General features: G+C 37.8%; 1 protein-coding gene across 1 annotated transcript in view; it reads right to left on the bottom strand.

The window, feature by feature from the left end:
• TMPRSS15 (transmembrane serine protease 15) overlaps positions 1-14,659 on the bottom strand; it is a 121,780-nt gene that overhangs the window by 5,838 nt on the left and 101,283 nt on the right. The window contains exons 19-23 of the mRNA XM_040485015.1: positions 14,368-14,417; positions 14,015-14,189; positions 5,151-5,332; positions 3,778-3,873; positions 127-266 (exon numbers count right to left, since the gene is read on the bottom strand). Of these exons, the coding sequence (XP_040340949.1) occupies positions 127-266; positions 3,778-3,873; positions 5,151-5,332; positions 14,015-14,189; positions 14,368-14,417 (643 nt within the window). The remainder of the gene's footprint in view (positions 1-126; positions 267-3,777; positions 3,874-5,150; positions 5,333-14,014; positions 14,190-14,367; positions 14,418-14,659) is intronic.

Raw genomic sequence — 14,659 nt, 5'->3', positions numbered from 1 at the left:
CAAAAAGTCACACTTTCGTAAAAGAAGAAATGACGATCTCTTTCTTCCCTAATCATTGTGAAGCAATCAAATGATTACATAGCAATGCTTTCTGGAAAGGTAGGATGAGCAGTTTTACATATTTACCTGACAAGAATCTATTCCTCCTTCTTCGTAGCCTGCACATACCATATTTTCTGTAATGTTATATTCTGGCATCTGTTGCTGGCATTTCTCGTTTGATAGAAGAGGAACATTAGCTTCTTGTAATATGTTTGCAGTAGGACCTGTTCAAAATGGTAATGCAGCCAGCCAGTCAGAAGTGATCGGCATGCGTCACTGAATGAGCCACCATCAGTCTTATTTACTCCAACAGTTCACTCTCATTATCGAGTACTGTGTGTATATATAATGGAACTAAATGCTCAACCTTAGTATTTTAAAGCACATAATAAAGCCCATCTGTGGATCTTGCCAAATGGATAACAGTAAAGTACTTCTTTAGTGCCCAAGGGCTAGCAGGAATGGTGGATTGGACTAGACAGTCTTTAGGCATTTTCAGTATTTGTAAATGGTTACAGTATTGCTCATGGGGAAAAAAAGCCCACCAACACAAAACGTTTCATTTACAGAAATTAGCAACAACTCAGAAATCCAGGAGGCTTTTCATTTGGCACCTGAAGAGGTGCTCCCTCATAATGGCATTCAGCAACTTTGTGATGCTATGTGAATGAGCAGGTGCACACTGAGCAAAAGACAAAGCTCAAATGAGCTGTGCCCTGGTCTAAGGGCAATCAGCTTGTCATCCACGTGCAGGTGAAGAGAAAGGAGGCGTTTTGTAACAGAGTGTATTTCCATGCTTTTTATAAAATGACTCATCTACTGCAAGCATGGATCTCTGTTTACTGAAATACTACTCCCAAGAGGGATGTGAAACAAGCAGGTGTCTGTCTGGTGCCTCAGAAAAGGCACATGATAAGCACTTTCTACTAATTAGCAATTCTATTTGGTTCCTCAAGAAAGGCAGAAGGTTGATGATAACTTAGTGCATATGACAGCTAAATGTATGTGACTTCATATGTTGCAGTAAATGTTGCCGCAAAAATGTATGTGATTTCATTTCCAGCTAAGTTTAAGTTTAATCCACACACTAAAAAGACAGGAAACAAATGTGCATGTGTGTGTGTGTGTGTGTGTGTATGACTCAGTGGTGTGTTTAATGTTTAACAACTGGTTTTCAAGAAAAAAATCCCTGATACATATCATTTGCCTGATGTAAACACTCCAACCATGGCCAATTTCAAGGTACCAGCATGACAGTGAACAGGAGTTGGGAGGAGATATGCACAAACGGCAAATTCTGGCTGGTGCCGGTGACTCCAACAGCATACCACTGGTTGACTTTTGAAGTCTGACAATAGGTTTTGAAAGGTGAAGATGGAGAGGCACCTGGGTGGCTCAGTCAGTTAAGTGTCCGACTCTTGATGTTGGCTCAGGTCATGATCTCATGGTTTATGAACATGGAGCACTGTGTGGTTGGACCCCGTGTTCTGGGCTCTGCACTAACAGCACAGAGCCTGCTTGGTATTCTCTCTCCTGTTCTCTCATTCCCTACCCTGCCTGCTCTCTCTCTCTCTCTCTTTCTTTTAAAAAATTTTTTTTTAATGTTTATTTATTTTTGAGACAGAGAGAGACAGAGTGTGAGTAGGGGAGGGGCAGAGAGAGAGGGAGACACAGAATCTGAGGCTCCAGGCTCTGAGCTGTCAACACAGAGCCCGAGGCAGAACTTGAACTCACAAACCACGAGATTGTGACGTGAGCTGAAGTAGGATGCTTAACCGACTGAGCCACCCAGGCGCCCCTCTCTCTTTCTCTTTCAAATAAACATTTAAAAAATTAGTAAAAGAGGTGAATATGGAGGAGGAAATTCAGCATCTCAATGCCATTCATTCATTGAAGATGGACCAGGAGTTTTTATTGTAAACTATTATAAAGTCAAAGGCAATTTTGCTACTTGTCAAGGAACAAAAAAATGGTTGGGTCTAGGACAAACTCTTCGGTAAAGAAAAATTTGAGCAGTATTTTTATATTTAATATTTATTTGTCAATGTGAATTGCCATTAGGATAATTAAGAATGCACACAAAAAGACATACATAAAAATATCAGTAAAGTTATTTTAAGTTTACTAATTGCCTTAATTTAGTCAACTAATATCACTTCATTTCTTCCTAGTAAAGCAATGTTCATGGTTTTCCTAGATGATTAGTGTAATATATTCAAAAGGTGGAAGGGAACTGGGTTTTACACAACTAGGTATCTGGAAATCATAAGGCAAAATTCATAAAATTCATTAAAATTTCCATTACCCAGGAAGTATTTAATTATGACCTGACCATTTATTCCTAAATGAAACTGATCACAGATGCAGATTTCCCTTGGCTCCATACCACTCTTAGCGACCTTTCTTAAGCCAATTAAATGCATATCTTTAGTAACAATAAATAAATGAGTCAAGTTTACTCAGCTCTTAAAAGAAATACCCATTTCCTATGGAATAAAGAGTCTTAAACTTTGTTAGTGGATAATTTGTTTTTGAAGAGTCTACATCATGGTCATAAATGTCTTTTAGTTTGAAGTCTGATAGAGAAAATATCTATCTAGGAATCATTTTTACTCTGTAGGCTTCAAATTTAATAAATCATGGCATTTTTCAAGTGGAGGAAATACAAGAATATACAGTCTTTGACTTCAATATACTTTATGGACAGAAGACATGAGGCATTTCAGCAACATAATGTAATTACAGTGGAGAACCTTTGTCGAAATCATTAGGCAAAGATTTGACTTAGAACATCATCCTTTCTTTTACAAGGAATATGGGAATTTTAACTCTGGATGCTTTGCTTCTGGTATCTGCATCTCTCCACACGATTCTGTGGCTTTTCATCTTGTACGGTTAAGATTTTTAAATATCTTGGCCACGATCTGTTGGGACTCAAGAGGCCTGGTTCTTCCACCAGAGGATATAGTGCCTTTCCTTTTTGCTTAATATTTAATAAGTTGCCAAAATTCTGTCCTAGATGGAATAACTCCTATTAGGAATCCAAAAGCAACATGGCTTGTAGTTACATTTAGAGAGAATAAAGTACTGGAGTGTTTAAAAAAATATGTTCAGTTAGTTTTAATATGCATCTTTTCTGTGTTTGGAAAACATCTTATTAAATAATGCTAACGAGTCAATTTATAGTCTTCAGTGTAAGATTTATGCCACATCTGAATCTGCTCATCAGTAGAGTGAGTCAGAATGTTGAAGTTAAAAGGGATTCGTTTCTCATTTCTTAGGGAATGTGAGTATGAGGCCTTTATGTGATAAATGAAGATAGTTTTATTGATTTGGAAAATGAAACAGGTAATAATTTGGCTTTTGATCAGACTTTATCTATGTGATTTACAAAAGTAAATTTTATAACCTTTGTAATATTCATTTAAATAGATGTATCTTTTCTCTTTATCAGAGTATTTATAATACTAAAATTACATACTAAGTTTGGGGAATGCTTGAACTCTCTTCCAAAAAATATAGTTTTATAATATGTTCTACACAACCTGGATTAATATATATATATATATACACACACACAAATACACACCATATGAATATAAACCTGACAGTGCTTTTAAGAGCTATTGCAAAACTTATAAGAATTTCAAAAAATATTGAAAATATTCACAGGATAGTGCAATAGCATACTTCTTAGTAGTAGACATTTTCTTTTTATTGAGTCTGATAATTTACCTTGATGTATAAGCCTCCCCCAGCCAGCAATGGAACAAATTCTTCCTGGAGGAAAAACGTGATTTTCTTCCAGTAAACAAATAGGTTGTATATAATCTGGAAAAACAGAATAAGAACAGACACACATGCATTTCTAACAGATTTTTAAAAATCAATTATTTTCAGCACGTTATCTAAAAAACCTGTATTTTTGTTTTTGTTGCTTGAACATTTTTTAGACATCAATTGCTTGAACATTTTTTAGACATCAGTCTTAGGGGAAAGAGGCATCTCCAGGAGGCACTCTTTGATAATGGACTAGGTATCACTAGTGGTCTTTTTGGGATCTTTTTCTACATTGTATCCTAATTACTCTTTAATAATGTAAACAAGGTCTTAGTTCTAGAGTTGGTCATTTATATTTGATTTTAAGTAATCATGCTATTTACAGTGTCGGTTCTGTAAAAATCTTGGTATGGCTCTTCTTTAGGGTCAATTAAGACACTTGGACAAATGTTCTGATTTTCCCCAGTTATCTCCACATTTAAAAAAGCTTTTAGGTGATTGTTTTACAGGGTACTTATGGAAGCATTAGCATTGGTCACTGACTTTTAAAGCCCCTTTCCAACAATTTACAAGCTGCCTGACATTTATTAAGCACCCACTACATGTAAGACCCAGGGCAGACACAAAAATGAGTAAGATATGGTGCTTACCTTCAAGAACAGGGCTACATAATTAATAGTCTGCCTTTAATAAGTGCTCTAATGTGTGTGTAGACCAAATTCCAAAAGAGCACAGAAATGGTAGCACTTTCTCTTCACTGGGGGTTGGAAAAGTCTTTGGAGTAAAGGATGGAGTTGAGCAGAACCCTTCGTGTAAAGTTCACTCCCTCAGATGATTTCTAGCATGTTATCTAGGTATTTGGAGGAAGTCTTCCAGCTGCCACTCTATTAATATTGTTGAAACTCCTTTAAAATCTTCATTCTATGGATATTTTAATTTTTACTCACTTTACTCTTAGAATATATGTTCTTCTCTGTTTGTCCTACACTGCTCTTTGTGGTAGATGGACCTGCCTTTCTTTGAGAAATACAGAAGGCATGCATTGTAATGACCTATTTTCTCCCAGCTGCTCCTTTGAGTTTACTATTACAGAGAGCTTGGAATGTTTTATTCTGCTGGCCAACTTTCTAGAAAGTTGGATTTAGACACCTTGATGAAGATAATTGAATATGTTCCACTCCATTCCCCAATTCCATTTAAGTTATAATGATTTCTATAACAAATTATCCAACTTTTATGCACTATTAATTCATTGGTACTAATAATATTTCAAATCTAACTTTGAATGCATTTGGCCAGATAAGATGACTAAAACTGATTTCTTTTACCTGTGTAGTTCACTTTAAAATCCAGATGCATCATGGCGATGTCACTGTCCTTTATTCGTTTATTGTAATGTGGGTTTATGACAATTTGATCTATCAACCGAGTTACTATGTGAGGAGAAGTCAGATTCGATGTCATCTGCAGTCCTAGGATTGCTTTCCACTTAGATGGCTCTACATTTCTCCTGAAGATTATGAAAAAGACATATAAGGAACTTTACATCCACCACAGTTACTTTCTACAGATCTTCGTAGTAGGTATTTCAGAACTATGTGTGCCCATCCTAAAATATGCTTGAATTTCTCTGAACCAGTCTTTAAAAACATTCCTTTAACTTTTATTCTTCTGATCAGATCATAGAAAGAACCTCAGTTAGTGCTAATTTCTATCACTTATCTTAAATCATCTCAATCTCTAGCTCGAGTGTGGTCCTCAACTTCAGTTTCACAATAGAATCACCTGGAGTATTTTTAAAGAACACTGTCGCCTGCTTCCCTTTCTCTATCTCTGATTTTATGAGTCTAGAATGGAGAGAGGACTTTAAAAATATATATTATTTTTACATTAAATCTCTACGTTTATCCTAACATATGGCCACGTTTGGGAACCACGCCTTAGATCACATTCCACTGTAGAGATTGCATCTTGGTCCAGGGTTTCTTCAGGCAACCACAACAGCTATGGTAGTAAGGGAAAGGGGTTTCAGGAGAACTCTCCTGTTTAGCGGCTCACTGAATTTACACACAGTTAAAATCAGCAAATAAAACCTATTGTGATGCTTACAGTCTAACCTAAAAAGTTGAGTAATTTTCATATGCAACAAAGTTGAAAAATTTTCCATACGTAATGTCCTTTAATAATGTATTGGTCAAGGCTAACATTTGTGTTATATGCAGATGAAGTTACAGTTTGAAAGTGTGCAGGGACTTCTAAATGTGCTTTTGGCCTGCAACATCTTCACACCAAGAAACTACTAGTGAATAGCTGGAATTAAGCCATTTAAGCCATATTCACAATGAAGTCAAAATTCAGTAACTGCAATTTTAGCAGAGCTAGTGATTTAATTCTTCATAGTTACAAGTGCCTTGTTTAATGTGGCATTTCAACTGTTAGAATCCAAATCACTTACAAATACACAAAGGGCATGAAGTTATTTCAAGTCCGTTTGTTCACCTTTTTACCTGTCTATTCATTATTTTGTTTAAATTAAACAAAGGATCATGTTTGATTAAGTCACAGTCATCAGTAAAGCCAATGAATGCCCAAGCATCCAGGCGACATCCACGGATAACCACACTGCATTAAAATCAGAGATAACTTGCTCACATACTTTACAGCAATAGCCTAACACCCATTTATGGACAACTTATTTTGTGCCAAGGCCAGTGCCCTGTACTTCGCATCAACTCTTTTCATTTTTGCTTCAGTGCTATGGATTTTACAACGAGAACAAACTGGGTACTGACAGTTTACGTGGTGGGGTAGAAACTTGAACTGGGGCTGTCTGACCTCAGAGGCTGCATCTGCACCAGCATACTGGGGTGCCTCCAGTGGCCATGGGTAGGGTTCTGTGGGCAGGGTTGAGAACATGAGGGTAGGATTGGGAGAGAGACAGGATCTGCCACTGAATTATCTGGGCTCAGGTAGGGAGGATGTGTCTGCTCTTAGGGGCTGGTGATAGCTCCTTACGTGCCCAGATGTCGGGCCAGGAGGGTATTATGGTGCTGTAGAGGCCCTGTTTGCTTGTCAAGAGGGCTTTTTGATTGTTCCTGTCTGGGTCAGAGGAATCATCAGTACTGACTGGACTGGTCAAACTGGACACATTGATGTTTTCAGACATTCTGCCTGCACGCACTCCCACCGTACCCTGGGACTCCCCTGCCCACACTGGCCTACTCAAAGACGGGATAGAATGAATTCTCTTTCCTGGTGTCCTATCTCTAAACTTCTTGCTGTATCACATATTTAAACATGTTTCCTAAAGCTCAGCTGGTCATGGTTGTCTCTTGATTAGTATACCTGTTACGGTTGATGGGTAACAGGTAGCTACTCTTTTTTAAGAATTGTGTTTTTTATTAAACATTTAATATATACCTAATATTTACAAAAAATTGATTTTACAATTACCACACCATGTTTCTTACTTTACATTCAATTATATCTACTTATACGCTTTACATTTGGCATTATCATTATATTTTACATAAACAATGTGTAATATTAATATTTCATATCATAAATAATATTAATCACATTAATGGTATCATGTTGAAAAAATAACTATCAAAATCTGCTCAAAAGGCGTATGAGCCCATTACAGAGGTTCAATTTTAAAGTTGCCAGAATGTATTTATTTTCAAAAATGATAGGATTGTCTTCTTAAGTGCTTTCTACATATTTTATCTTCAGCAAAACTTACATGAAAGTTCAGACAGATAATGCAGTTATTCGCTATAGGTTTAACTCAATGATAAAATAATGCAGTTCCGTAGCTAACCTCCCAAATTCTGTTCTTTTTTCTTTTTTTCTTTTGAGAACGAGAGAGACGGCACAAGTGAGCGAGGGGCAGAGAAACAGAGAGAGAGGGAGAGAGAGAGACAAGAGGGGCTCACCCAAAGCAGGGTGGGAGCTCACCTGATGCAGGACTCAAACTCATGAACCATGAGATCATGACCTGAGGCAAAGTCAGATGCTTAACTGACAAAGCCACCTAGATGCCCCTAACCTCACAAATTCTTGTCTTTTATAAGTACTATACTCCTTCTGAGAACAATAAATATTAGTTACTGATATGAGGGAGCTTGCAGGCAGCACAAAGCTTAGTAATCACCATTTTGTCTGTTATTTTAAGGTTTGAAGTAGAAAACCAATCCATGATGCGTGAACTGTGAAAATTAAACATACATGCTTCAAGCTACTGGTCTAATTAAATGCAAGTTACAGCAATATTAATCTGAGACATTCTTAATGATTTCTGAAGTTGTTATAGCACTACACAGAAAATAGCCTTTTTTTCATATTTTTATTTCTCCTGTATCTCTAGACCGTACTATAGGAAGGAGATACCCCTCCAACTTATCATTTGCATTTCTCCCTCAAGTCTTACTCCACATAGCTTTTCATGTCTATGTGCTTAGCTTCCCCACCACAAGCCCACATCAGCACAAGCACCATTAGAACAACTACATCCTATTGCAATCTTAGTGCCTTCTCTCAGAAGAAAGGCTTGAGAATACAGAAGTTATAGCCAATGGTACTCAATTTTATGTATCACCTGAAGAATTTTGCTAAAAATCTTGATTCCTAATTTCCACTTCCAGAGATTCTAATTTGGAAAGTTGGAGTGGGACTCAAGAATCTGCCCTTTGTTATTACTGTTGGGATAGTGAGCAATACAGAATCCTCCCTGGCTTTTCCATTCACCCAAAGCTAAGACAGAGAAAGAAAGGCCTCAGAAAAATCAGTGTAGATGAGGAAGGGGTACTTATTATGTTTTAAAAACATATTTGTCTGAAAATATCTGCATTCTAGTGAAACAAGAAAAAGCTATAGGACAGAAGACAGGTGCGGATGGAACAGGAAATAGCCCATTGGATAGGCAAGTCCCAATCTGGCACAGACTAAAGAGGGCAGAAGTGAGTACCTTAAGGTAGGGGACGTTGGTTGAATTTCTGCTGCATTTTGCCTGTGCCTGCCTTGTTCAAGCGAAATATGTTTCTTAGTAGCAAAAGAAAGAAAGGCACAGGTTTGGGGGCAACAGAAAGGCATGTATTTTTGACTTCTATATCCTCAAAGACTAGCACACTTCCTGGTGCACAGTAGGTGCTCCTTCGATGCTGCACCAGATGGGAGGACTAGCACTATGCCCACTCTAGGTTGCCATGTGCTGGTGTATAAATAAATTCCCAACTCAGAGTATGGGACTTTCATTGTGGTAAAAAGTAAATATGGTGAGACAGTTATGATAGAGCAAGATGATATGCCGAAAGGAAGAAAAATCAGTGGGAACCTGTAACTCTGAATTGCAATAGTTTTCTGTTCTACCATTAGCAAAGATGGTACTTTAGTCAAGTCCACCCATGGCCAACCCCAATGTTTACCCCCAGCACAGCATTTTAGGTCTCTATTATTATTCTCCACTGAATGGAAAAAAGATTCCCATGAGGATACCCAATTCCATTTTTTAAGGCAAGGAAAAAGTAGAATGCCTCTGAAATATGGTGCTGTCAGAGAGTAAGAAAGTCTTCAAGGAATAGAGCCCAAAGGTCCATCGACTGATGAATGGATAAAGAAGATGTGGTAGATATATATACAATGGAATATTTCTTAGCCATCGAAAAGAATGAAATGTGATCTAGATGGCATAATGCTAAGTGAAGTAAGTCAGTCAGAGAAAGACAAATACCATGTGATTTCACCCATATGTGGAATTTAAGAAACAAAACAGATGAGCATAGTGGGGGAAAAAGAGAGGCAAAGCAGAAAACAGACTCAACCATAGAGAACAACCTGAGGGTGGATGGAGGGTAGGTGGATGGGGTATGGGCTAAATGGGTGATGGGCATTAAGGAGGGCACTTGTTGTCATGAGCACTGGGTGTTGTATGTAAGTGATGAATCACCGAATTATACTCCTGAAACCAATATTACACTATTTGTTAAATAAAGGGAATATAAATAAAAACTTGAAAAAAGAATGTTTTCAAGAATATCAGGGGTAATTTTAAAAGAAAAGAGGAGCTAGATTAAATGGGATAATACTGGTCAGTTTTAGTACTTTAAGTATCATATGGCATCATAGTAATATTGAATAATGATTTATTTCAATAAGGAATGAAATAAATGTATTTGGTCATCTCTAAAGAGCTAAATTAAAGAACGGGAGATTGGCAAGAGGCCTCTCTATGGATAATTTCATTATTGATGTATGTCAATTTAATAGCTGTGATCCAGAGTATAAATCTATATATACCTGTCCACCCAAGAGGCTGAGTAGTGGTTGCTTCTGGAAGCAGGGATGGTGATTGGGAAGGGTGAATAAGAGAATTCTGCATGTGATGGAAAGTTTCATGTCTTGATAGGAGTGTGGGTTACACAGGCATATGCCTCTTCAAAACTCATCAAATTGTGCACTTAAGATTATGCAGTTGCTCTCTGTCAGTGGGAAAAAACAAGTATTAAACTCTAGGTGGTGAGTTTGCTTAACGGCAGCAGGGTTAGCAATTCTCAAACTACTTGTGTTCTAAGCTTGAACAAATCCATAGATATTTTGTGGATGGTGGGCACAGGTTTCTCATTATTGGAGATGAGCTAGAATGCATCTTGCGGCAATCTATTTTCATTGGAGCTGTCACTTTGAGTTCATATTTATAGGTATATGGCTGTATCTATTGAGAGGGTCTAGGAGCTTGACACACCAGCAGTAGCAAGGAGCACACAAGACCTTGTTTGTAAAACGTAGAAGAAACTAAAATTACCTAAGCAGAACTGGGATTTCTTAGAAAGTTTGATTTGAGGACTAGGGGGGAAGAAGCACAAAATGAACCGGGAACATCTTATTTTGCAGAAAGTAAAGAAATTCTCAAAGAATGGACATACGTCAAGGCCAACGCGGGGGCAAGCTTAAAGGGTTTCACCAAATATGAGGACTTTCTATAAAATAACTTGCTGTAATAAAAAATATCAAAGACAAGAAAGACATAAAGATAGCAAGCCTGGCAGAAAGTCTATTCCAGATTGAAAAAGATGAAAGAGTTATAGTAACAAAATGCAGTGCATTATCCTGGATTGGTTCTTGGGTGGCAAACAGACAAACAAACCAGGAAGGTTATAAAGGGCATATTTAGGACAGTAGACGAAAATGAACACATATTATAGATTAGATAGTGGTATTGCATTAATGTTAAATGTCCATGACTTTCTGTGATTATGTAGGAAAATATCCTTGTTCTTAGTAAACATACAGAGTAAAGGGGCACAATGTCTAATACACTATAAAGAGATTCAGAAAATAAATATTTCTCCAGATTGGAGAGAATGAAAGAATATTTCTCCAGATTGGAGAGAAAGATAAAGTTTTCATAGCGTAAAATGTAAGCAATTGATGAATCTCAGTGAAGGTACATAAGAGTTCTCTGTGCTAGTATTTGCAATTTTTGTTTGTGTTTGAAATTATAGCACTATAAAAAGTTTAGAAAATAAATATGCTGAATGTCTCCTGGGCAAGAATCAGACTCTGGACCTTTTCTGCACAGGAACAGCAGGACAATAAAATTTTTATTGCACATTTATGTAATCCACAGTACGCAGAAGTATTGCATCATCTTACTTTTGTCCTGATAATCACTCTAGGGGGTGGGCATCACCCACAGGGGGTGAGGATACCTAAACAGAGATACCAAGTCACATGAAGTCAGTAGCGTGAGTAGGATCAAAATTCTATCCTCTGGTTTAAAGTCAACCTTCCTTTTAAGGCACAGTAAAGTTGGTCCATACTCTCCAAATCTCTGTTTTAAGGTTGGAAAAGAAGACAAATCGGTGACAGAGAAAAAGAACAGGTATAAGGAAGCTTAATGACATCCAGGAACACTGTGGCTGATGGATGGGAAGAGGAGCGTAGACTGTGGTAGACAGAGAAGAGCTGTCCAATTAAACCATTTAACCACCTGCAGATTAAAACGCCTGGACCAGGTTTACATTTTTTGGGAAAGAAGAAATAATACAACTGAATGGGTAAAGAGAGCAAAATGCAAGGTTGGTGAGGATGAGCTTGAATTCGTCACAATTCTATTACAGTGTACACTTGTTTGCTTGTGTTCCGATTGAAGCTGTGTGAAAAGACATTTTATGTCCTATATAACTAAACATGTGTTTATAGTAGACCAAACTGCTTTTCTATTTCGTTTGAATATTTGTGGTTTAAAAAGCTATGATATTGGTATGATTGACCTACAACAAGTGCATCTGTAAGGTAGATAAATGAAAGATGCCACTAATATTACTGTAAGCCTGGTTAACATTTAGAAAGCATATGTTCTGCAAGAACATCAAACGGACTAATTTACCAAATCCAAGGTTAATATGGGAGGTTGCTAACTTAATAAGACCCATCTCTGTGCAATAGAAAACAATGAATCTGTAGGTAAAGATACCTTTCGCTTGTAAATTGGGATATAGGTTACCCACCTGTGGCATCTGAAGGTATAGGTTATGTACAGGTAAAAGTTAAATTCATGTTTAGCAGGGGATGGGAAAATATTGACTGCTATGGACATTTTTTTGTGGTGTGGCTGAAAACAGATTAAAATATTATTATCAAGAGGCAGCAGAGTCACGAAGGTGCAGTTTAGGTATGGGACAGGCTGTAGTTTACTCATCTAGATACAGGGTGCGATGCATAGAATAGAGAGCTTGGGGCGCCTGGGTGGCGCAGTCGGTTAAGCGTCCGACTTCAGCCAGGTCACGATCTCGCGGTCCGTGAGTTCGAGCCCCGCGTCAGGCTCTGGGCTGATGGCTCAGAGCCTGGAGCCTGTTTCCGATTCTGTGTCTCCCTCTCTCTCTGCCCCTCCCCCGTTCATGCTCTGTCTCTCTCTGTCCCAAAAATAAATAAACGTTGAAAAAAAAAAAAAAGAATAGAGAGCTTGGATGTAGATGGGCAGTAACTTGGGTAGTCCTTTTGGAGCCCAGGTGATTAGTCCAGCTCTGGCTATGGGTCCTTATTTCAGATTCCTCGGGTTCTGAGTTCAAGTTTGCCCTCACACTGGTCCAATGGGATCAATCCTTTAATACTCTGCTCCCCGCCCCCGTCTCCCAAACAACTATCATAACCTGCATCTGACAATTTGTCTCCATCCATCAAAGAACTTTCACTATCTGGGTTGGTAGGGAGTTAGTCTTTTGATCTGATTATAGCTATATCTTACATACCTGAGCACACATGCTTCATTTCTCAGAGATTCTGGACACTGGCACAGAGGCTTATTCTAACCCTCATAACTCAGGCCATTCTCTGGAGGTTCCTTTTACTCAATTAAGGTCAGTAAATTACCTTAGGATCAGGGCTTATGAATCTTCTATGAGGAAGCTACCTTTTACTTGGGCCTAATTCAGAAGTGTCAGAATAAGACTACCTAAGAAGGTGCCTTCTTTCAGGCAGAAGCAGAGAATTAACACGTTCTTGGGCCCAAGAATAGTTCTTTTCTCCTCCTTTTCTCCCCGTCCCTCCACTCTCTCTGTTTTTTCCCTGTGGCACTGCTTTGCGAATGGCTGCTTCTAGAAGGAGAAGACAGATCCTAGAATTCAACATGTATTTTGTCATACTACATAACAAAAAAAGAGTTAGATATGGTTGATATTGTTTCTAAGATTCAGTTATGGGTAGCATCAAACTAGATGTGACTTGAGAAGGAAATATTTTTATTCTAAGTCACAACAAAGTCCTTACCCATGAATTTCTAGAACACAGTTTATTAGTCACTTAAGGGCTATTTGAACGTGCTTTTTTTTTTTTTTTTGATACTGACAATTTCTGATGCTATTGGCCTGATTGAACGATAACCAGCACAATGTATGCATTAAATACGAATTTCATGCCTTTAAAAATGCTTACCTTGTGTAGGTATGAATTTCAATCTTCATGTATGTAGGAAACATAATGCTTTATGCAAGTATCTAATGAAGAATTGATTTTTAATTTAGCGTTCTCTATGTTTATATATGATTTTAATGGGAAAAATGGTACTATATAATGTCAGAATGGCAGGAACATTTCCCTGAGGGGATGATTTTGTGAGGCTGCAGGAAATGGCATGCAGAGTGTCTGCTGTGGTCATCTCATCTGGGAGAAGCCACTGTGATGTCACACTCACCCATACACACAGTGGGCGGCCGACACCAGCCAGTCGTCGCTGACGAGAGATGCACCACAGAGCAGTTGGCCGTTGTAATAAAGGGCGACGACCCAGGGCCAGGCTCCTTCTTTGGCATTATTTCCTCCAACAATCTTTGGGCTGACTCGTGGAGTCACTAGTTTTTTCCCACATGCTATTAAAATAAATGAAGACATAAAATAAGTGAATTAAAATAAATCTATTTTATTTTGGTGGATTTCCTTTGCTTAGGAAAATTTAGTGGATCACTACAAAATAGTGATATACCAACTCCATTCGGAATTTTAAATGGAAGGCATGAAGGAAGAAAACATGACGAAATATTTACTTACGTTTTTGGTTACATTGTAACAGAACCAGTGAATCCTGTAAACACTGTTTACTGTAATAGAAGAACAATTATATTTCAGAAAGTGTGCACCTAACATTTTAAAACAAAGTATAGTGTATCTATTTTAATCTTATTATCTTATTTTTTTAGTAGAATTAACCTTCAGATGTAAGTAGGTTATATGAAATGTGGGGACGCTGACACACACAGCAGGAAAATCCTCAGTTTAGAGTCAAATAGAACGGAGTTTGAGCCCTTAACTCTCTACCACTTACATTTTGTGATTTTGGATA

This window comes from Herpailurus yagouaroundi, unplaced genomic scaffold (genome assembly GCF_014898765.1).
Source record: "Herpailurus yagouaroundi ecotype Mexico unplaced genomic scaffold, PumYag 162, whole genome shotgun sequence".
NCBI lineage: Eukaryota > Metazoa > Chordata > Mammalia > Carnivora > Felidae > Herpailurus > Herpailurus yagouaroundi.
Note: the sequence above shows the minus strand (reverse complement) of the source record. Positions and strands in the feature narration are given on the sequence as shown.